General features: G+C 37.8%; 1 protein-coding gene across 3 annotated transcripts in view; it reads left to right on the forward strand.

Moving 5' to 3' along the window:
- The window catches only part of USP54 (ubiquitin specific peptidase 54), a 61,125-nt gene that overhangs the window by 20,253 nt on the left and 16,029 nt on the right, over positions 1 to 24,843 (forward strand). For all 3 annotated transcript variants that reach the window (XM_033515567.1, XM_033515568.1, XM_033515569.1), the window contains exons 2-10: positions 3,195 to 4,040; positions 6,443 to 6,535; positions 16,018 to 16,152; positions 17,252 to 17,365; positions 17,528 to 17,610; positions 19,483 to 19,588; positions 21,521 to 21,667; positions 23,006 to 23,155; positions 24,433 to 24,601. In XM_033515567.1, the coding sequence (XP_033371458.1) occupies positions 3,894 to 4,040; positions 6,443 to 6,535; positions 16,018 to 16,152; positions 17,252 to 17,365; positions 17,528 to 17,610; positions 19,483 to 19,588; positions 21,521 to 21,667; positions 23,006 to 23,155; positions 24,433 to 24,601 (1,144 nt within the window). In that variant the 5' untranslated portion in view covers positions 3,195 to 3,893. The remainder of the gene's footprint in view (positions 1 to 3,194; positions 4,041 to 6,442; positions 6,536 to 16,017; positions 16,153 to 17,251; positions 17,366 to 17,527; positions 17,611 to 19,482; positions 19,589 to 21,520; positions 21,668 to 23,005; positions 23,156 to 24,432; positions 24,602 to 24,843) is intronic.

Raw genomic sequence — 24,843 nt, forward strand, 5'->3', positions numbered from 1 at the left:
CTAAACTAAATGAAGACTGTAATATTGATATCTCTGCAATTAAATATAATTTAATCCATACAGAAATTCACAAATACTTTCATCATTGTGGATACACGGAGAAAGTGTATTCTCAAGCCTCTATTTCTACAAACTTTCCATCTAGCTGAGAACAGCCATGGGATTATGCTTATGCCTCTTCACTGAAAGAGTCAAACTCAGGAGCCACCTGTGTGAAAACTTACAACAAAATGCATTGTCTCTATTTTATTATCAACAAGATCTTGATTTCAAAGCTGTTTCTCACCTCTTTAGGTTTCAGAGGTGCTGCAGCATGTGAAGGCATGATTTGCCCTCAACACCATTAATTTACTCTCTACCATTAGAATAGGTGGTGGGATACTGGGGGAAAGGAGTCTCTTCTCTGAAATCAGACACATTCTCACATTGAAGCATTTACTTTGTTCTGCATCTTGAAAGTTTTTTCAGAAATATAAGTAATAAACACTAAATTCTAGACCTCTGCTTTTATTTAACATCTATATAGAAGCATCTTTGTTCTTAAACAGGATTTTTCTAATTCAGCTTGGTTTGGGGGTTCAAGCAATAGCCTGTAATGTTTAGATAAATGAGACTGTGGTGAGAGGGGTGTTACATTCCACACACCCCTCCTCCTCACACTCCAAAATGAACAGTGATAGTGAGACTTTCGCAGAGAATAAAGGATGCAACTTGAGATGTTTTGTTTCTGTGTGATTGATTTAGCAAGGGAATATGGGGATAAACAGGGTCTTGAAATCTTCTGTGGTACATCTTGTAGAGTGTTGTGCTCTGCTGTCAAAGGACAGACTCTGGTTTCTTCAGGCCAGAAGTATGTGCTGAACCATGGCCAGCTTTGCTCTGGGGTTGTGTTGCTGGAGTGATGCCCCATGCCTCTCATCTGCTGAGTCTGTGTCTGAGGCTGGGAGCCCTCCTGCCTTCCCAAAGGAAGCTGCTGCAAAGCAGCAGGAAGATCCCGAATGTTGGGTTTGCTTTTTTATTATATGTTCTTTATCTGTTTTTAATATTTTATTTACTCCTTATTAAAACATTTGTATAATGTTTATTTTTTACAAGTTGTTCTATTTCATTGGTAAGATTTTAGAGGTTGGCACAGTGCAAAGCTGTGATCTGATTTTCCTAAATGGGTGGTTACCAGCTTAAGTGCTTTTTGCTTGTTCTTAGCTTTGCAAAGGCCATGTAGCCAAATGAGCAAACTGAATATGCTTCTGTGAGCAGTCATGGTGGTAAGAAGTCAGTTCTGCTAAGCCTGTGCAGAAGCAGTGCAGGTTCTAAGCTTACTGTGAGGGTTTGGGCCAGCTTGAAATAGTCTTGCTGCAGTGGCAGGTAAATTGCAAAGCCTGTAGTCTTGAATTTTGTTCCAAAATAATAAAAATAAGCTAAAAAAATTAACTTACTTTGTCATATTTGATGTAGCTTTGCTCAGAAAGCGTTCAAAAGTTAGTTTTATAGCCCATTTTGAGAGCAGAGTCTTGTTTTGAACTTGAAGTCTACTGAATAGGTGCAGCTCTCAGCTGAGTGTCTTGGGCATGTTTTGGATAGTATTTTTCTTTGTTTGTAGTTGCTGTGGAAAGAAGACCGAGTGGTTTTGAGTGGCTCAGTGGTTTTTGTGAGGCAGCACAGAGCCTGCCTGTCTCTGTTTGTTACATGCAGCACTCTGCTCTGTCTGTGACACACTGGCCACACTGCACCTATTGCAAGTGGTGTTGCTTTACAGAGATCCCGAAATTTTTCCCTAAATAGCTCACACAGTACGATTGGCTCACGGTTCAGTAAGGGGTTGAGCAAAGAAAGGAGGCTGAGGCTGAAATTGCTTTGAAATGACTCCTGTATAAGTTCAACACTCAGGAATGTTGTGTGACGGGCACGGTAATGGTCTGTGTCTGCAGGCTTGCAAGCATGTCTGAAATTTTGCATGGCACACTGGCAGCCAGGAGGACTACTCATCTGTGAGTAGATATTTGCCTGCCATACAGCAATGCTGAGACTTCATTAATAATTGTTTAACAGAAGTACAAACGAAGTATTGCTAGAAGGGAATGTGTTAGGCTGCTGTAACACATTTGCAGGTATTTAGGAAGTTCTTTGTGTTTTGACAGATGAAGAATTTATAATTGTGTGGAAGGTGAAGAACATGCCTTCACAGATACCCAGGGTATCTTTGTAAAGTATACTCTCAGTTAATTTTCCTGATGAACAAACCCTACATATTTCTATTTTGTAGTGACTTCATGCTGCAATTAATACTTAAATACTTTTGGATTAGAGTTTCCTTGCTCTTACTGGCCATAATAGGTAATTTCAGTTGTTATTATGTCTATCAAAAGTGGTATAATTCTAGATGTCATTGTGAATGTATCAAGAAAATACTATGCAAGTTTCTTTAAATATAGGTGGACAACATTTAAAAGAACTTAAAAAAAAAGTGTTGCTATGAATCTTGTCATTCCCTTTTCTAGGAATTGCTTCAATTTTTTTTTTTTTTTTTTTTTGCAGTTTCTTGTAGGTGAGGGAAAAAGTGAACTTGTGGGAAGAGCACTTTCTGTTGAATAATTGTTCTGGCTTCTTCAGAAGTTTCTATGCCTTTTATAAGACATCATATATCCCATGTGCCTAGATTAAATAGGATTTTAGAGGTACACATAGTTTCTGATGAAGGAAATTTTTTTCTGGAGAGTGCAGTGGGTTGCTGAGTCAGGGATGAGCCTTGTGCCTTCCACGTTCAGTGCAAAATCCGAGTTCTAGGGTGGAGAATGTGCTAGCATGTATTCATAGAACCACAAATCCTCATGTAACTGTTTGAATGAATAAGATATCTTAAAAAAAAAAAATAACAGTACAAGATTGTAAAGCATATGTTTGACTACTACCATGAGGTTCATTTGAATGTTGTGGTTTATTTTTTTAATCCAGTTTCCTTCTTAACCTTTCCAACATACTCCAAGCCTCCTTGCTCTTACATGCTTTTCTCAGAATCCTCTGTTCTTTTCCATATTATTTTGTTTTTTGGGTGGAGGAATGTTTAGATTTTTTGCTTTGTCTCTGAAGATTCAGTGTATTGTGGGAGGTGAGGCAACACTGGTCTTGGCAGAACACCACAAAACCAAGAGAGTAATTAAATGACGCAAGCCTTTGATTATTTTTTTTCTCTCAAGCTTTCTGGCACGGCTGGGCATTCCGATTGCAAAAGGAGGATCGGGAGAAGAAATTTCTAAAGATCGCCTGCAGAATTAGAAGAACTGTATCGGAGACTTCTTGCTTCTTTAAAGCTCTTCGCTCTCAAGTTCTGGAGTTACTTCTTTTCCCCTGTGAGGATAATGTCTCTTTCATCACCCAAGATACATGTAACTGAAAGGGAGCTGCCAAGGTTGCATTTTGGTTTCTTTGCTCCCTTACTAATTGGATTTTTCCCATCTTCTTCAGAAGGATTATAGAAGGATTGCAGAAGCTGTGTTTTTGGGAGTGTGGGAGGAAGTTGTTGTTTTTCTTGTCTTGGGTCTGGGACCTCCTTGATTTGCCATTTGTTCTCTGAAGTTACTGCCTGTTTGGAAAAGGGAGAAGCAGCATAACATGAACTTGAACAACTGTGGATTCCTTCCCTTTGCAAATGTTCTATGTGGCTGCTTTTAAAGGAGGTTTTTGCATGAATAAGCAGGAAATGAAGAATAACATCCCAGGCTGGATTTAAAAGAAGCATACTCCTTGAGTCCTGGCAAAAGGATAAATACTGTTTAAACTATAGTTTAAGGAAGACTGGTTGTTGTTACAGTTGAAAATTTTTTGAAAGGAAGCATCTGATCAAGTCAAATATTCTGCCAGCCTAAACCTGCATTTTCTACAGCTGAAACTGGAAGATGTCTTGGAAAAGAAATTACTTTTCTGTGGGTCGGGGGAATGTACAGGGCATGTTTACTCCACGAAATACCACCTCAATAGCACCCAGTAAAGGTCTCAGCAATGAACCAGGACAGAACAGTTGCTTCCTGAATAGTGCACTACAGGTAAGAGCACAAAATAATGTTTCTGGTTTTGCCCTCTGTCTGTTGCAGTATTTTCCTAGGCACTGTGCAACAAATATAGCCAAACCTGAGAACATAATTGTTGTTGGGCCTGGATAGAATAAAGCTACATTAGGAAAAGCAGACTGAGTTATTGAACAGCTTCTTAATTTTCAGGTTTTCCCAGTGAATTCAACAGCATTTACATGGTCATCATTTACTGTACTTGAATGTCTTGTTTGTGTGAGCTTGTAGAATGTCAACCAAAGCTAAAAATATACATAGAAAAATTATTTTAAAATAATAGGATATTGCATAGCTTGCAGAATGCATACTTCTTAAAAGTAAATTTAACTTTTTGTTGAATCACTCAAGGTCAAGATTTGATAATAACTATACAAGATCCATTTTTATGTAGTTCAGTTTTTTTTCTGGCTGCTGCTTTGTAGCTTAGTTTAAATGACTGAATGTTTTCTGTTTGATTTAGAAGAAAAACCTTTTCTGGTGCCAAATTCAGTGGAATAGTATGGCTACTGTAGAGGTGTTGTCACCATTTAGATGCTTTGAATGTCTGATGGTTGAGATTTAGTCATTTTGGCAGCAGGGCTTGAAGTACCTTCACATCAGTTTCCATCCCTTCATATGACTTGTCTGTGCAGCACAGACTGTATCACTGTGGGTTTGACTTCTGCTTGGTTTTTTTTCACGGGCACAATCAGGTTCTCAACTATAACTTCAGGCTTTCATATAGCCCCAGTGCAAATAATACAAATACATATACCTGTGATCCTCAATAGGCTTAATATGTTAGGAATTACAGGGCAAAGAGAAATTTCCAGTGATGTTTTGTATCAATTACCTTTATTAAGCTGTAAGGTGTAATGACCAGCTGCTTCCTAATATTGGGTTAGTGAACCTAGGTCTGGACTAAATAGATCCTAATACCAGCTGTATGCCATACATGAAGATGAAAGTATATGACCTGGTCTTTAATCTGCTACAGAAACCCTTTTCTTCTAAAGCTGAAGAGAGATCGGATACTGAAAGTATTTACAATCAAAGCTGAATTAAAAAAAAAAAAAAAAGCAAGATGGTAATCTTTTCATAACATACATACTTCTGGGGTTTATCCTAATTTTTTAGCACTTAGTCTGAAATTCTCTTGAATGTTTGTTGCTCCTTGCTCTTACTAATTTCTATTAACATTCAATCTAAACTCCAAAGGCAATTACATTAACAAATTTGACTCATTCCTAAATGTAATTTTTTTTGTCCTTTTGTAAAGTCTGCAGTAGTTCTTCAGGAATGTTTTCAAGGCTTATGTTGCCTCCCAGGCCTTTAAATACAGGGATAGTTTGAGTAAAAACATAGCCATGGCAATTATGAAGTTTTGGGAAACTTAGAGATTATATTTCAAAAAACTGAATATTACATATTGCTATGGTTTAAATAACAAATCATTCCAGTTGAAAACACTTCTTGAAACCAGCACAAATTTGCCAGGGTGGTAAATTTTTTCTAGCCAGTTGCCCTAGGCAAATTCATCAGAAATAAGAAGTTTGGTTCCTCTGTTTGTGCTAATGAAGCATTTAGCCAGTCACATGTCAGCCTGGACCTTGCTGCTCTGTCCGGAACCTGGTAGGACGTGATTTAGGTCAAGGCTTCTTTCATTGCAGACTTCTGCCTTCAGAAAGGCTGGTGACTGAGGTTTGCAGGAAAGTCCAGTTACTGCTAGCTTGAGCTGAAATAGCCAATGCTGGCCACATTTGTACATAAAGAGTTGTACAGACTGTAGAACACCTCAGAGATGGGTATTGTTGCTATTTTACAGATACAAATTTGAATAATTTCCCAAGAGTGCACAGATTTAGTGGTAAAACTGAAAAAACAGATGCTGTTAGAGCAAATGTCACCTCTCACTCTTGCTAGCAGAACATGTAAAAGCCTGCTTGCTTTTCTGTGCTGTGGCCCTGCCTAGTCACACAGCTGTTATTACCACCATACCTGTCCTGAGAGAAAGGTATAACTGCCCTAACAGGGTAGGGATAGTAATCATGGCCTGTGAGGACACTTAGCAATGATAAAATTGGGCATAACGGATTTTAGTATTCTACTGTTTTCACTTGCGTGAACTTGTTAATGTATATGCTATTGGTGCTTCATTTTCCAGCATTTGGGCTTTCTAAAAGCACATGGCAGGAAATTCAGGGGAGGGTCATACTGTAAATTAGCATGTGAAGGTTACAGCTAAAGAAAGTCAACTTGCAGTTAGATAAAAGGCATCCCTTTTGAAGGTGATCATTGGTGGCATTGGATTATTCAGCATATGCAGTTTAATCATAAGCTTATGTACTATTTTATTTTATATATTCATAAAATTGGCTGTGCCCCCTTTTCTGTTTCAGGTTCTCTGGCACCTGGACATTTTTCGCCGCAGTTTCCGGCAGATCACAACGCACAAATGTATGGGTGATTCTTGCATCTTCTGTGCTCTTAAGGTAAAAGTTAGAAATGCATTGAAACCCATTCTTTAAAAATTTTAACAGAAATATTTATGATATTTAATTAATATTTATAATTAAATTTGCATGTGAAAATGTGTGAGAACAAGGTAAACGTGATAGCTAGTGTTCCAAGATCCAGTTTCTAAAATGTGTTCAAAAAATTGAGAAAATACTGCTGGTAAAGTTTCAGTTACAAGGACTCCTTGAAATAGTGTGCAGGTCATTGTCAGTCTCCATTAGTTCAGGCAGTAAAACACAAGTTTGCTTTATTTTTTCCAGTTTATCATTTGGTATACAAATAAACAGTCAGTATTCTCATCAACATTTACCTTTCCCTTCAGAGCTACTTTAAAAGTCAGGATGGGGAATGCCATTTAGCTAAGCTTTTCTGTTCAAAACTGTTGATTATGTAAGCCTAAAAGGCTATTTTCTACTGTAAATATTGATGTCTGCATTAAATGGCTCTGCTCTTTGTAGTCTCTGTTTTAAAAAACATCAATTCTGTTTGTAGCTTCACATGCAATAACTGACTGTCATAGAGGCTGCCTGGACAGTAAGATCCAGATGCTGTCTCTGATTTTGACTACTGCTACATACTTAAAGTAAATTGTGCAATCCTGTGTCTCTGTTTGTCTCTATCAATTAATTTGTTGCACTTCTGGGGTTTTTTTGTGGCCTCCTTTCTAAATTTCGGTAGCTCAAATCCCTGGCTTCTTGTGGGAGAGGTGGACATGATGCAAACATGATGAAAATACCAACTTTAATCTTCCTGAGTAGTGATTTTCCTTTCTGAAACTGAGACTTAGACATTTTCTTTGATCACAAATGTATTGTAAAATCCAACTACATATATAAACTAATAGTGGGAGAATTTGTGTCATGAATTGTATGTACAGTAATGAAAATGGCAGACAGCAGGTCTTATAAAAATGGCAAAATAGAGAGTGCAGGTTTAAATTAAGATCATTTGACATTCCCAGGCAATATTTATGGTAAAACAGCTGTCTTGCTGCTGTTAAGTAACATCACGGGTGGTCTGGTAGAGAGAGGCTTGGAATGAATTATCTAGTGAGCTTTTGGGCTGTTGTTGAGGAGTTTTCCCTGCCAAATGAACAGCAAAGGTGAGACTGTTAAGGCATGAAGTAAGAAAATTTCTCTTTTCTTGAAGGGAAATTTGTCTCAATACTAATCTGTTGAAATGATGAGACAGGATGATATTTACAGCAGTATCATCAGAAGAGAATGTTATAAAGGGTTAGGAGCAAGGTTGTGCATCCAAAGTGAGATACATCTCTTCAGACACAGAAAAGATGGACTATTAAATATATCTCCTTCCTTAAAGGGGGATAACAAGACTTTCTCATGATCTGGTTTGAGTTCATTAAAAAAAGGAGAGGATGAACCTTCGTGGAACTGGTCTTGAAAGATCAACTGCAGGCAAAGATGTGTATGGATTAGCAGTACCAGTATGAGAGGGAAAGCACTGCAGGAAAACTGGAAGATGACAGGATCTCTGGAATATATGTATTAAAAGCAGACATTGGGTCAAAGAATGTTTAGTTTTGGTAAAATCCTTGTTTTTGATGTCTTGAAGTGTGTAGTGTGCTATTATAAACTTGGAAATGACAGGTGGTATGGCAGAATTCACAAGTTCTATGCCTGCAGCCATATGTTTATTTTTTAAATTAAGCAGCCTTTGAAAAATTTGCTGCTCTCTCTTTTTACTCTCAGTTATCTGCAAACATTTTTTGTGTGTGTGTGTTTTTGGTTTTGTTTGTTTTTTTCTGCCTGAAGTTCTTAGCAATAACTTTCCTAGCTCGGAGTTGTTAAAACCCTTAATTTCCAATAAATTAATAATATTGCACCACATCCTCTACTAATTTTGCACATTTTGGGAAACTTCTGTCTGGTTGTGTGCAGAATTCCTAGAGCTCACAAAAACTCTAAAGAACACATAAGCAAATAAAGAATTATCTAGACAAGTATTTATGAATGTGGGCAGTAACCAAAACTTGAAAAGGTAAATAAATTCCAACTGGATCCAAATCAAAAAATTAGCATTTATTCTATCTGCAGTCTGTTCTTAATGGGAGATTGCTGTGTGTCCTACCAAAGCCTGTTCCAGAAACTCTTTCTCTGGGTGATACTGTGCCAAGCTTTCACTTTTATTATCTTGTGTAAAATGTTGATGTGTGCATGTAAGTATTGGAAAGTTTCTCCCTCCCCCTTTTTGTGTTGTTTTCAAGTCAAATACTACTATAAAGGTGAGTTATAAGGGCTGTCACTTGACTCTAAGTGAAATTGGGGGTGGAAACCTCCCCTTAACCTCTAATAAAACCTCTGGGCACCAGAAAGATAAGCTGTCTTGCTTGAATGCAGCTGAAAAGGAAGGGGTATTCACAAGGGACAGTCCCAAACTGTGGAGATGGTCACATTCATCTTATACTCCTTCAGCAGGCAGTAGAAGTGGGTGAAAGACTCCTCAAGGTATTTACTCGTTCTCTGCTGCCCTCTGGATCAGTGTTTTCAAATTCCTCTATTTTCTTCTTCCTGTAAAAGTCTGTCTGTCTGGTACATGTTATGTATAAACTTCTGTAAGACAAATGGGCTTATGTGCTTAATGTGCACCTAAGACTGCAAGCTTCTACAAGAGCATGTTTTGTGTCCCAGGGCAGCAGGGTCATCCCCTCCCTTCTGTGCTCATCTCTTCCCCTGCCCCAGCTCTCCTTTCTGCTCTGGAAGCCTTTAACTGTTGTCCTGCCAGAGTAATGCTGGATTAGCCTCCAGGTCTTTGACATCCTCTTTTTCTTGAATCTTGCCTTAGGCTTTGCTAAGATGAGGGAGAAGAAGTGGCTGGATCCAGTGGGAACACCAGAATTTGGAGCTCTATACCATGCGAAAATCTCCTATTAGGGTCTGGGGAGAGGTAATTAGCCTTGCATGCTGTCAGGTGGATCTGCCCAAAATACTTGTCCAGACCAAGCAAAGTGGAGACAGGACATGTTTACTCTTCTTCAGAGCATGCTGGCATGTTCAGATTCCAGCCTGGCCTGGGAAAACAACAGTATTTGTGGGGAGGAGCCTATGTCATGTTCCCCCACTTCAGGGTCCCTTCACAGCATAGCTGTCACCATCTCTGCTGTGCAGAAAGGGTTCATGCTCTTCTACTCCAAAATGTTGCTCTGAAGGTGACATCCTCTTCCTTTTGACTCTAGAGGAAGATAGTCTTCTCTAAGCTAAATTTAGGCTGGAATAACACTGAAGAAGTTGTATTTTTTCCACACTTTTTTGGCTCATTGCAGCTGTTTCTAGGGATTGGGATGTCATGCACAGTATTTACTGTAAATGCTCAGTTAGCTCTCTAAATATTACTTGTAATTTCAAATATGGGATCACAGGACAGTGATGTCATACCTGATCCAATCACATTTTATTTTTGTACCACATTGAAGATTTCCATTTCACAAATTCTTGAAGTAATTTTAAAACTTTATGTGCTACCTGACTGTGTTTATGTGCCTAGAAAATGAACCTTGAAATCATTCCAGATATGCATTCCTTGGTTATTTGGAAGGAACCTTGCATCAACAGCTATAAAAAGGGAGAGTACAGACTCTCTGCTGGAATCCCAAACACTGCTCCTTAAGATGCAGGATTATTTAATTTTTTTTTTTCAACACACAAGCTGTCCTTACCACTATGTGGTTTGCCTACCATAACACTGGAACAGCTTTTTGATTTATTATTTATGCTGAAGTCTACTATGATTTGGTTTATTTTCCTTTTATTTTCAGCATGACTTTGCTTTGGTGTTTATCACAGCTGGAAGAGGGTAGGAAGGGGGAAATCCGCCCACTGTACTGAGCATGCCACAGAGAGTTTGTTCTCTTTCCAGGGATTGTACTGGGAGCTCCATAGTGCCAGGATACAGGACAGAGTGTTTTTTGTAGGTCACAAAGAAGAATGTTCTATTGATTGATAAATTCTAATAGGGTTGGTCTTTTCTGTTGTTTTGTCATGTGCAAGAAAAGCAGGAAGAATGTGTATTTTCTATGTAGAAATGATGTTTAAGATGAAAGTGGAGAACAGTAGGTTTTTATAGTGCTTTAAAAAAGTGGAATGACTATAGTTGGTTCTGATATGCCACTTGCTTGAAATGGAGTGATTTATTATCAAATGTTCATCATGTTGAGACCATATAGGTTGGTTGCAAAGCTTTCATCCTCTTGTTTTTATGCTTTTTTTTCAAATGACAGTAGTATTTCAGGGTAAAACAATAGCCAAAATACGTAAAGTAATTACTTTTATTGTTTGAACTTTTTTCATCAGTTGGCACTTGCAAATAACTGTCTGCCAAATAAGCTAGTGGCAAGTACAGTTCCCTGAGTTAATAAATTGGTAATTGAAGCTTCCAAATAGCAATTGGCTGTTTTGATCTTGATCAAGCAGTTAATGAATTGTTACCTAGTAGATGTGCACTTTCTGTGATTTGAATTTCTTTTCCTGCCACCTTCCTAAACAACACTTGTGGGGAAAGTATTATTTTTATTTTTATTTGATTTTGGTAGTAGCCAGGAGTGCCTGACTTGGCAGTCTGTACTGGGGACCTGATCTTAATATTCAGGATACAGTGTGAGTACAAATGGAAGAGACATAAAGAGAAAGGAATAAATGGAAATCTAGGTTCATTGTTGTCAGATTTGGCGGTTTGAAAAGAGATCAAAACCAAATAGACCTAAAATTTGTTGCAGCCTTGAAGGTGAATATAACATGAGGAAATGTGAGGAAGAAATGTGAGCTAGTGGAAATACTGGGTGGAGGCTGATGTGCTTGGATAGGAGAAAAGTGATTTTTAGCAGCCATTTAAAACAGGTTGTTGTACTGAGTATGAGGTTTCACTGGGAGAGTGTGATGTTCTGAATGAGAGACTAGGTACTGCAAGCAAAAAAAAAATATCTAATGATTTGAACAGGGTAAGAAGGGCATGCTGTTGAAATGGAGAGAAAGCTTAAAAAAATTACATTAACAAAATCCCATCACCAAAACCCCGAAGGAATTGATTAGTAGAGGGAATACTAAGACATTTGAGGGGAACATGTTTTGTTCTTTGAAATACCATGCCACTAGACCTGCAGTGATATCTCTGTACAGAAGAAACTTCTGTGTAATTCTGGAAGGGAATAGTTAGTTCTCAGGAATCTGCCAAGGACACAACTCAAAATTACAGTGCATGAACACTGTTCTGATTCAGTAGCTGTTCCCTATTGTCTTCACCCATCAATTTATTCTTATGTCAGCCTAGTTTTGCGTGCTTGATTAAAAAGTCACATGTGAATGTATATCAAGTTTGATTTGTTTCATCAGTATGGTAAGTTACACACTGCAGAAGTCAGTTTACCACAAATAAATGGAATACTTCTTTCCTAGGGAGGAAGTTGATTCCAAACGGTATTAAAGATAATTGGGAGCAGATCTTGTAAACTATGGGGGGTGGGGGGGTGGGGGTGTGTGTGTTTCCACAGTTATTGCAACTGTCAGATCTTTAAAAGAATTCCCAAGAATGCATGTCAATCCCATGAATTACCCAAAAGAATTCTTGCTATCTTTATTCTCTAAACCAGGTGAAAAAAACTTAGTCTATGATCATGCATGTGAATTTTAGTGTTCTGTAACATCTTCAAGGTTTCTTGAAAAGCTGTGTGATAAATGTATCTTGTCTCAAAACTTAGGTCATTTTCCTTTATTTGATCCTTATCAATATACACCTAGAAAGTTCATACTGATCCCGACACCCACGCTTCCCAGAATGGAGGATGTTATTTTGGAAGCCCACTGACTCTGCAGGGCTTTGTTCTGATGTGTCAGAGGCCCAGCTGTGTAGTAGTAGAAAGCCTTCAGTTAAAATACTATTATAAACTCTTCTGAATAGTAAAAAATTGATTGTTTGAGATACTTAAGGATGTTCCAGGTCTGGACCCATCAGAGAGCAAGCTGGTGAAAGATAATGATGTAATTGGAGTTGATCTTAGTATTTGGGGAAGAAGTATATACAGGTTGGTGGACTTTGCAAATTTGTTGGTCTTAAAGAACACATGCAGTTAATTTTATTCTCTGCTACCCTGTCCAGACTTTTGAAGAGCTGTAGGGAAGGAGATGTGAAGGGAGATGGGCTTCTTTTCCATACAGACCTCTCACAGGAATGCAGTATAACCAGAACACAGACTTCCTATCTCAAAAATCCTTCTCACACTGTTCTGTCTTAGCTTGTAGGCTGACTGACATACATGCCAAGAAGATGTCCTCAGTGTAGGAATCAAAGTACTACTATTAATGTAATATTAGTAGTTCTTAGATTTTATGTTAAGCTAATTATTTTATTTTTTTTTGGTCTGCATCCTTAATGTTAGTTACTGAAAACAGGTAAAACAGAAGAAACTTTGCATTTTCATGGGTCTTCTAACAGTGTCCATTCACATTGTTGCCACTGTTCGGGATGTACTCATTTGTGTAGGAATGTAGCTATTGAAAGAGATTGTCAGTGTACTCTGGTGGGATTTCCACCATCTTCAGTTCCAGAAGAAACTGAAGACGTTTTTGGAGGAGAATGAAGTTTGAATGTTTCATATATAAAGCTCTCATGTTCCATAAAGCCTTGGAAGGAAGATGCTGTGAGAATTCCACGGGCACAATCAGGAGTGCTTTCCTGGTCTGCACCCAGCTGGCTTTCATACCTGTGTACGGAACCAATGTTTGAGCAATTAACAGTATCGCTCACAGGCAAGACCTTAAATTGAGGAGGGAGAACTCACTTAGATAATGTAAAGTGATGAAATTGCAGGAAATGCCACACCTGTCCATCTAAGGTTGAGAGACAAGAAAGACTTGTTCTGAAGAGGAGCAAAGAACCTCTCTTTAAAAAGCAAGCACAATTAAACCAAACAACCCCATGTCCCACCCCTCTATACCCCAACCAAACCCCGCTGACTGAAACCTAAGGAAAACCAAACTCTCCTGTGTTCAAAGTGCTTTTGACTCCATTGAGTTGCTTTTGGGACTTCCTACAGGCACTGGGTTCCAACGTGCTCTAAACTGCATTGTGCAATGGCAGAATAAGATTTGACCTTTATTAGATTAAAATGCACAATTACTCACTGGTTTTAAGATTTTCTTTCTCTTGTAATCTAAATAAGACTATATACCATTGTGTGCTATGTCATTACAAATTTGAGGAGGCATTCTTCCATGTAATAATGGGATCTGTTACATTTTGATTTTTGCATTCTTCACAGAATTGACATTGCTTAGTTATTTTTTGTTCTGTGGCAAGTATACTGTAAAGGTGGAAGTTTCAGAGAAGAGTTTCAGTTTCCTTGTTTGCTGCTTCTTTTACCTAGTTGAGAGCCTGCATTGTTTCTCATCCCTCAGGAGTGCAAAGTCATTTCAGGGCTCTCAGTGAAGCAAACCAGGTCTTGCCCATCAGCTCATGGCAGTGAGGTTGTGGACCAGTTGCTAGACAAATGTCTCAGATCTATGAAGTGAGGTTGAACAAACACATTTTTTAATGTTGTGAATATTTTGAAGTGCTCTTAAATGATTTAATATAAAATGTGAAGTGGAATGGAGTTATATTTCACTGCCTTTTTTTTTGAGGGTCACTGAAATGAGAAAATTCACTAATGAAACATGAAACTCGCTCTTTTTCAGAGTGACAGAAATGGTGATCAGGTTTAAGTGCAGAGACTTTGTCATTCTTTCTGTTTTATGTATGTATATATAAAAGATAACTGAGGGGGGGTATTGTCTGTGGTTCATGAAGTATGATGCTGCCTCACAGCTTTCTCTTGATTACCCTTTTCTCATGATTCTGTGATACTCTAATAAAGGCAATAGTAGAAGAGCTGTTGGCTTCAGCACATTGGGCTGTTATCCATGAATGAGCCACCTTGAGGACCACCAAAATAAAAGTTGCAGTGCAGAGATATAGGCATATTTCATCTATTTTAGATTATGTGAACACTATAAATTGTACCATTCCTATGGGCAGAAATGGCTGGGGCATGGAGGTTGGTTTGCTGCCTTTGCAGTGACAGCTGTGCTCTGCACTTTTTCCAGTTTCCTCAAAACAGACAAGATTGTATCATTTGGCAAACCTCCCAGTTTACCTTCTCATTTCCTGATAGGAAACAAGTGAAAATAGTTAAAGGACAGAGAGATTTAGATTATTACCATTTAATGTACATCCTAAGTATGTTGGGGAGAAGGTTTCCATAGTTAAAGGAAGAAGTGCTATGTGAACTGTGAATTACTGCAGATTAGTATAGATTTGAAAGAAAATCAAACAGGCAAACCTGTTTGATTTTCTCCTCATTTTAATAAGTTTAGAAGGCAGAAAAGCAGACTGGTGCACAATTAAAGGTGATCCCTTTTTCCTCTCTTGGACTGAATTGAGCTTTTCCACAGTCTTTAGAGAAATTGTGAGGAAAGTTTTATAGGAAAGGACAAGCAGAATTTTGAGATTGACACTGATGAAAATGGTTGCATGTCATATGAAATGAGGTAGAAAGTAGAGCACAGTGGTAATGGAGAGTTGTCTTGTATTAAAATAAGGACTAGAAGTTTGTTACTTAGGCTGAGGATCTTGCATAAAGAATCATGTTTTTGTAGGAAGGGCACAGTGAAAGTTAACTGTTCAGATGATGCTTTGGGTATTTCACACACATGTGCGCACAAGCACACAAAGTCAATGTGGGTGTTCAATCAGTTGGGAATATGTACAGACCTTCCATGCATATAACCAATACTTCAGACAATGATGTGTCTTTTTAGAACTACTCATCCTTGCAAATAGTTGTTACCCAGGTGATGTGTGAGTTACAGTTATGAAAATGAAGCTTTCTGGCAGCAAGTGAACAGCTGGCTATACATAGGAACTGCCATTCCTATTCACATGCCTTTTCTCTCCTGCATGCTGATAGAAAAATCATCTAATTCTTACTCACTTGGACTTAGGAAAGGTAAATTTCTTTAAGTGTGCAAGTATCGAGTTGTGGCTGTTTAAGGGACAGAGATGTTTGCAAAGAGTTGCTTAAAAGAGGGAGCAAGGTAGCATGGGTAAGCTGGAAGTGAGAAAGTTAAATTGAGAGATGGGAATCAAAACTGGGGAGTTTTGGTATTCACTGTATTTGCTTCAGGAGTCAGATTTGAAAGAAAAATTGATCCAAGGGGATTGATATGGAGGGAAATTTCATCCTAAACGCCTAATCCTCCCATGTACGTGTGAGCGGAAAAGAAGAAATACACAAAGGTGCATATAATTTCAAAAGAGGAACTTTTAGGATTTTCTCTTGTAGTCTGTGTACTGTAAAAGTATCTGTGTGTTGCAGGGTCCAAACAAGTTAAATGTTCGCTGTTTGATTTCAGATAAATTGAGTCATATTTTGAAAAACACGATAACTATCATTTTGTTTTTTCACTAGGGTATATTCAACCAGTTCCAGTGTAGCAGTGAGAAGGTACTGCCTTCTGATGCCCTGCGCACTGCTCTTGCAAAGACGTTTCAGGATGAGCAACGCTTCCAGCTGGGCATCATGGATGATGCTGCTGAATGTTTTGTGAGTATAACTGCAAGGTGGTTTGACAAGCAGAGATGTGGCCCACCACTACCCAATCTTCCCTGATTTTTTTTCCCCTCAATTTCTTCTTTCCCCAAATAGCAACAGACCTTGCATGTCTGGCCTGGAAAAGTGCATGGAGAGATCCCCAAACTAATAATTTGGAAATGGTAATATCATCGGTAACTGTTTTTACAGTTTATTTTGCATAAGTACTGCTTCCCCTCTCTAGTGTGCATTAAATGTTAGATGCTCTAAAAAATGATCTAGGATTCTAGTTTTAAGGATCACCTTGAAAGGGGGAAAGGACATTTTGTTTTCCAGTTGCTCTGAAATTGTGTTTTCACAGGAAAACTTTTCAAGGGAAATTATACCATGTTACAGCTGTTTTGCCAAATGATTAATCTTGACCTGTTTATTGCAGGCCTATAAACCAGCCAGGCAGTTAGTAGGGTTAGTGAAAAGGGTTCTGCTGGAAGAGTTACCAAGAGATTTCTGGCACCCACATATTAATATTGGCAACAGCAAGAGGAGAGAAGGTCTTGGGACAAGAACTCCTGGGAACTTTAAAACAGATGTAGTTGTAAGAATTAATATCTAGGAAATGTTCAGTCCTTTTGTTTCATACAGAATTTAGTCTGCCTCTTCATTTGTTAGTTCTCCCCCTTTTTGATAGAATGTAGCTGATGTGGCATATTTCAGAGCTCTCATGGAATGTAGAAATTGATTGTTTTTTGTATTGATGAGAAGTTAGTGTCAATCCAGTGCTTTTTAAAACTGCATAGGTACTCTGTTACATTTGGTCATATCCGTGGATGCTTGAGAGCTGGACAGAAAAATCAGCAGCAGAGTCTTCAGCAGTGCTAGTAAATAAAATTAATGGTTACCTGATCCAGCATTTCAAATCAGAAGTGGAGGACATTTCCTTTTTTTTATCCAAGAAATACCAACTTCTTTGTTTTTGAAGCAACTTTTACAAATTTGCATGAGCCTTCTGTCTGTAACATTATTGTGTCTGGCATGCTTTTGTGATTTATATCTTAACTTTTGTCTGCAATTGAAATGATCTAATTATTTTTTCCTTTCTTCCTTTGGCTAGGAAAACCTGTTAATGCGAATTCACTTCCACATTGCAGATGAGACAAAGGAAGATATTTGCACTGCACCGCATTGTGTTTCCCACCAGAAATTTGCAATGACTTTATTTGAGCAGGTGAGGTAACATTATGTGCTTAATACCAAAGGCCAGTTCTCAAGTTTTATGCTTTCATTCCCAAAACATGCATTGCCACAATAAGGAAATGTACAGGCAGAAGTATTGCAGTGGAAATACCTGTTTTATCTTGTCAATGTATTATATTTTCTTTCTTTATAGTGTGTTTGTACTAGTTGTGGTGCCACCTCTGACCCGTTACCTTTCATCCAGATGGTACATTACATTTCCACAACCTCACTTTGGTGAGTAGAGTTTTTCAGAGAACCTCCCCCCCCTTTTTTTTTTCCCCCTGCCCTTTTTTTTCTTTTATTTTCCCCCCCCATACTAGTATTGCAGTTGGATCTTTATGATCTTTATTGATCAAATGTCTAGAACATGGTTTGTTCAAAATTGGCAGAGGTTTATAACTGTGATAAAGAATATGAGGATTTAGTGAAGCAGAAGATGGCAGTTTAGGCATGGATCAGTATGTCTGCTTGTCTATGATTCTGAGTCTTGACAACTGTAATAGCAAGGACTCATGTACATTTTGAAAGACTTCAGTGTGTGAGCAAGTGATTTAAGAAGACAGATAAGAAAAACAACAAAAAAATTTTGTTGAGAAGGACTTCTGGACATCTACTCCATCCTCCTGTTTAAAGCAGGACTAACTTCAGAGCTAAATCAACTGCTTGGAGTTGTGTGTAGCTGGGTCTTGAAAGTGCTTAAAGGACAAAAGTGCTGTGACTTCTCTGGGCTGCCTGTTCTACTTGTGAACTGGAGGGTTTTTTCCCCTCCATCATGGTGACCAGGGCAGTTCTCTGATAACTAGGGGAAGATACAGAACAAGAAACTCTCACTGGAGGTCAGACATGGCTTGCCCTTGATAAATCTGCCCTGACTGCTCTGACTTGCCTTATCCTTCACATGCATGGGGTTGATTTCCAAGGAGATTGATTTGGTCTGTCATGGCCCCAGGTGGTGGAGTGAGACTGACCAGCCCGTAGTTCCTCAAATCCTCTTTTCTTTGACGTGTATGTATAGCTCTTGTTTAATCTAGTTATGGGGAAACAAGCCTGGTCACTGTGACCTTTCATCAAAGGCGGTACACTGAGCATGAGCACTAGGTCTGTAGCAGATTGTTTGAACTAATGCTGGAGAAGTCTTTGAGTAGATGGCTGCTCACTTAAAAGCTTTTAAAATCTGATTGAGGCAGGAATCTTTTATTTGTTTCTGTCTTGAAATTTTTATTGGCATTAGGACTTCTTTTTTTATGTCCAGCATAAACATGTGAGTTATGTAGTTAGAGCCTGAAAAAATTGTCATGTAAACTGCTAGTTGCTCTTCACATGCAGACCTTTTAAAAGGTACCACTTTACAAACTGTGTAGCAAGAGTACTGTAAAGCATCCCCCTTGTGGCTTCTGCCTGCTGTTCCATCAAGCTGTAGATTTTCATTTGGTTTCAGCAGACACTGTATATCAGAATATTATTTGTTATAAAAAGGGGAAAATAGTTATGTAAATGGTATTCAATATTATTTAGGAAATATCACAATAGATCTCAAGTCATGCATTATTTTAGAAATGCTGATACATACTAATATATTTATTTACCTCTGAAACCATTTTAAACTTGAACATGCTTTAAGCTCTAGTACTCTTTTGTACATATTGTCATCTTTCTTTCAACTTGGACAGTGAAATAAATTTGGTACTGTGCTATTTTTTGTTTGTAATATTATTCAGAATGTTCCTTTCTGTACTACTTTAGTATAATTGTGCTTATTGAAGGGGACGCGTTTTGAAGCAAATATTTCATTTTGAAACCAAGTACTTATCAAAATGCTTAACTTTTCTTTCAAGATACAAATTTTAAGCCAAACAATCTATTTCTATTTTGTGTTTTACTTGTTTTCTTTATGCAGTATTTTTGTGGACAATATAGTAATTCACAATTAATTATGTAGGTTTTTTCCTGTACCACAATGTTAAATATAAAAAGTCTTGTGTATTTTAAGTTTCTTAACTTCAAAAAAATTTAGGTGAAAAGGTGAAATGTATGCTAGATTAGTGTGGGTTTGTGTTTTTATTTTACTGTTAAACTTTTGTTTTCCACACCTTGTCTATACTGAAGCAATCAAGCTATTTGTATGCTGGAGAGGCGGGAAAAACCAACTCCAGATATGTTTGGAGAGCTCCTGCAGAATGCCAGCACTATGGGGGACCTGCGAAACTGTCCAGTGAGTAGCCTTACTTTTCTTTGGGTGTGCATTCAGCATTTCACAATTACTCAGTGAAGGAAGGGAAACCTTAGAGATTATGGGTGCTTCTTTGACTAGGCACAAGTATTAAAAACAGGAATAGATGCTTATTTTTTATGTAAAATGTTTCAAGTGTTAGATTTCTAGAGTAAGAGTTCAGTATCTTGTTCTGCCTTTTAATAAATATGCAAAAAGAGTGATCATCAAGCTTATTTTACATATTGATTAATAAGTAGGGCAGGAAACAACTGCAGAGTTGCTGGTTCATGTAATGCTACTGTTAGGTGCATTAGCTTTAACAGGAGGGTTTGTGTACCTGGGGCCAGTGTAAGTATACCCATTTTATACCTGGCTTCTCTCTCTGTAACTCTGAAACCTTCAGTAAAAAGTTCAGTAAAATACTTCGGTCTCCACTGAAATATATACTTTTTAATATTGGCATATAGTGGCTTACTTATCTAAGTAAAAGAAATTAAGATACTTTATTTTCATTTAAAAGATGCATATGAGTCCAGCTATTTAATAACCAAAGAATGTGAAATTTAATAGAAATACATTCTTGGTCAGGGCAAACTGCTATTTGACTGTGAAATAATCATGTGGATAAAATTGCATATCAGCATTTTCTGCCCCTTTCTTTTTATACTCAAAAAAATTTTCTATTGAGGTTTAGCTGAGTGTGGCCTCAAAGTTATGCAAAGGAAGCTTTTTATCAGGATGCAGTGTTTCTGCTCTCATGCTGAAAATGCTGAAGCAAAGACAATTTGAGAGTAAGATAGGTTGGGAGGTAATAAACAGAATTGCTTATACTTTAAATGACCCTTTCAAAATATGTGTGAATAAAGTCATCTTAATATTAGAACATCATATCTACATTTAAGCATCAGAGTCCTCTTACAGTTTCTCTCTGCTTTTATAATTTTTTGTTTTTTTCTCTCCCTGATGGTTGGGACTGAAGTTCTGGTTAAATTCTCTAGATTGCTGTGAGGAAGAGACGCTTTGCAATCTCTTCCCTGGTTTTAGTGTCAGAAATTATTATATCCAATTGTGAAACTGACTCTAGACATAAGAAACAATTCTTGGTATGAAAATGTTGGGTTTTTTTCCTGCACTCTTGTAGGGGTACCTTTGTGATGTGCCTCAGGGAAAAATGAATGTTGCAAATGGACTTTGTCATAGTTTTTGTTGTGTCCTCCCCACTCTGTTGCATCATTGACACCCCCCTCCCCTGCAAAATGCACTGGTACTTAATTTAAAAAGTAAAAAAGGGGAAGAAAAATCAGAACGGGCAATAAATATTGTAGAAATCCTATGAGTTACTAAAAGACCTCTTGTTCTCCTTATTTTCCAGCAGTTGTTCTCATATTTATACAAATACTGATCTAACTATACTGTCTGAGATGGAATGTTTGAGGTGCCATGTAGAAACACTCCAATTTAACAGCAAAGCAGGACTTCTGCTTTTTCAGCAAGGCAGAAAACTTTTCTGACACTGTCATACAAGGCATTGGTCTCGGTACATAAAATTTTTAATCTGGGATTCTGATCAAAAGTGACCTTTCCATCCAATTCCTAAGAATTACTGTCCCAGAGTTACTGGGATCTTTCATGTAGGTTTGCTTGTCTTTTTTTAAATGAGCTTTTTTTGTGCTCTATGTTTTAATCATTATCACTAGCAGGAGAAAGAATTGGCAGCGTTCACTTTTAAGCTTGAGAAGGCAAGATAGTCCTGATAGCACATCTCATCTATTACATGAGAAGCTCCTACCTTGGCACTGAGCGTATCTGCTATGTTTCACCACCTCCCCTTTGGAGGCTGTACATCTGAGACTTAGATTTGTTAGTGCCTGGCCCTAACGTTATAATAAGCACAGAATTATATTCAGTGTCTTGCTTTATTTATATGCTCAGAGTAACTGTGGCGAGAAGATCCGTATTCGTCGTGTGCTGATGAACTCACCACAAATCATCACCATTGGCTTGGTTTGGGACTCGGACCATTCTGATCTGGCTGAGGATGTGATTCACAGTCTGGGAACATGCCTTAAACTGGGAGATGTGAGTTTTTTGAATTTTGACACTACTTACAAAGTCAGTCTTTTTCATGGTAGTCTACAGTATAAAATGGAGAAAAATACACAGTCACCACCTTTACCTTTTTGCTGTCCATAAAAAGAGGAATAGAGTGCAGAACCATGGATCTGACCTGTCTCTGAAAGCCTTAGAAAAAGCAGTGAGCTGTATATTCTTGAGTTTCTGAAATGTCAGAGACTTCAGAAATACTTCTGAGTGAAGGAAAATTCTGAATCAGAGTTGAGCTATTTCTATGAAAATACATATGTGCTCTTTCATTTTAAAGAACAGAAGTTTATTTATTTTGAAGACAAAATGTAGTTTAGTGGTCTTTGGGATTGTTTGGGTGTTTTTCTTTTATCATTAGCTCCTCTTTTTGGTGAACTGTGTGGTCATAACACTGGGGAGCTATTTCTGACTGAGCAGTCTCTAAGAGTTGGCTTGCACAGTGTGATTGAATGATAGACTGAATTAAATAGGATCCAGATGTTTGTCCCCTGGAGGATTCACTTACTCTACGTTAACTGATGCTTTAGAGCTGAATTATCGGTATACCAAACTGTAGCTTTGTCGTATTGTAGCATTGAGATACTACATAAAATAGTTAATATATATACACATTAAAAAGCCGCATTGTCCAGTTCACAGTGTACTAGAATCAGTATGAGCCGATGGAAATGTGGTTATGAAAGAGTGCGGTCTTGGTGTAGTAAAGCAGTAATGCATTAAACATGAGACCTGTGCATTTTAAATTAATAAAATTAAATTAAATAGAAAACTTTTTCTTTTCTGTGTCCTGAGTTCTTTTGACCTACTGATATCTGCAGTTGATTTTTTTTGTGTTAGCATAATAAACTGGTCCATGCTAAATTCTGGATAGCCCTTGCTAAGGTCACAATAAATGCCAGCTGTTTACTGTCCAAACCATTTTGTTTCTGCAAAAAGGAATGCATCTTTTAAAGAGTATTTGATATAATTAGCAAGCATGAGACAGAATACAAATTGTTGAAATAGAACCACATTCAAATTATGTAACAGGTATTTTATCATTGATGTAAATGTCTTCCTTCAAGTAGGCACATACTCCATGTCCAGCTCAATTTATGAGCATCTGGTGAGTTAGAATCCATTTCTGGTCTGTGTCTCTGGGTTTGCTTAAACATTGCATGATTACTTATTTATTGGGTTTTTTTGGCTGTGTTTTGAAGTAAAAGCCAGACACCTCTCTATAGTACTTTTAGGTGTTTGAACATAAAGCAGTATGTAAACTTCTGAGCACTTTATTAATTTCTCCTTCCGTTTCTCTTACATCCCTTCTTGAAGCTCTTCTTCAGAGTAACTGATGACAGAGCAAAACACTCAGAGTTGTATTTGGTGGGAATGATCTGTTACTATGGAAAACACTATTCAACCTTCTTCTTCCAAACTAAAATTCGCAAGTGGATGTACTTTGATGATGCTCATGTCAAAGAGGTGAGAAAAAAATGTTCAGGAAAATACTCTGTTGGAAATTTGTTAGCTGCTTATGTGTAAATCCATATGTTTTCTGCAGACTTTGAGAGGTTTTTTGCTGGTTTTCCACTCAGGATCCACAAATTTTTTACTCCTTTTTTCTCAGCAAAGTGAAGTATTTTCAAAAAAAACATACCAGAAATCTCAAAAGCTCTATTGTTCAGTTCTGTTCTTTTGGCTTCCAGTCTTGCTTTTATGCTGTTTGAAAACATACAGTTTGCTTGTGCATATAGCTAACACCCCTCTCTTTCCCTTGCTGACAAGCAGTATAGCTATTTAGTGCCTCTTGTTGAACTCTGCTTGAGTGTCTACATTCCAGTCTTCCCTAGTGCTTGCTGCCAACAACAGATTTTCTACTCTTCTGTTAGTGCTTTTTATAACCTTTTTACCAAGCATGAGGTCCTTGACATTAAAGACACCAGTGCTGAGATCTTGGCATGACATTATAACCCATTAAATTGTTTGGCATTATTTCATACCACTCTCCTTTTTTCTTTCTAGTCATGGAATCACAAAGATAAGAGTGGAAAATTTTCTCCTGTAGTCATGCCAAACACAGTCTTAAGTGGGGTAAAAACTCTTAATGCATTTGTGCAGTCATACTTCTTAGCAGGAAAATTTGGCAAATTTTGGTACTGTATTGCTTTAGTAGAATAATCACATATGGAGCAAATTTGTTGGAGTAAATGTTCAGTGTATCAGGTGAAACCTGTATTAGTTCATGGAGAAGATTTGTGAGATTACTGTTACTATGTGAATTAATTGCCTGGCCTATCCGTGCTTGCAGAGGTTCTGTCACAGCAGAAGGATTCACACACTTGAGGTATTTTAGCTTTGACTTGAATTTACTGTCCTGGTATCTTTTATTGTTAATTTTATTCATTAACAAATTCTTCTGCTTTTTTGGTTGATACAAAGTGAGAACATCTCAGAGGATGAAAATTTTTTTATGGAGAAAACATCTGAAAGGGGATGATTATTTTTGTAGCTGTATTTTTAGCAGGAATTGTAATCAATTTAGCTATAGGATGATAAATACCTGGATTTTAATTAGGTTGGTTCCAGAGCTTTCTTGCTGAGTCCAGGTCAGTGCTGGCTGTAGGGTTTGTCAGTGGAAAATCAAACTCTGAAAGAATTGTGATGGGGGGGGGTGTGTGGAAAGAGAACTTACTCTAGAAAATTTATGACAGGAAACCTTACTTGATTTTTTTTCGTTTTTTTTCCGGTTGTCAATTCAGATTGGTCCAAAATGGAAAGATGTTGTGACAAAGTGCATTAAGGGTCACTATCAGCCTTTGCTGCTGCTCTATGCAGATCCAAGAGGAACCCCAGTGTCAACGCAAGATTTGCCCCCTCAGGTGGATTTACAGCAATATAGCAGGACTTGCTATGACAGCGAAGATTCAGGTAAGCAATGTGGGTGCTGTGCCTTGTACCTTCATGTGTAAGTGCAGCATGTGAAATGTTTTCCTTCTTTGGAGTGTATTATTGTCAGCAGGGGTCCTTGTTGCTTGCTAAAGCTGATCAAGAATTCTGAAGAGGATTTCCAGTATTTCATCTGTGAACCTCAGTCTAAGATTGTTGATTGTTTGAATAGCAATCTTTTCCAAAAAAGTTTGGAGAAAGAAACTGGGAGATAGGGGAAGTGA

This window comes from Parus major, chromosome 6 (assembly GCF_001522545.3).
Source record: "Parus major isolate Abel chromosome 6, Parus_major1.1, whole genome shotgun sequence".
NCBI lineage: Eukaryota > Metazoa > Chordata > Aves > Passeriformes > Paridae > Parus > Parus major.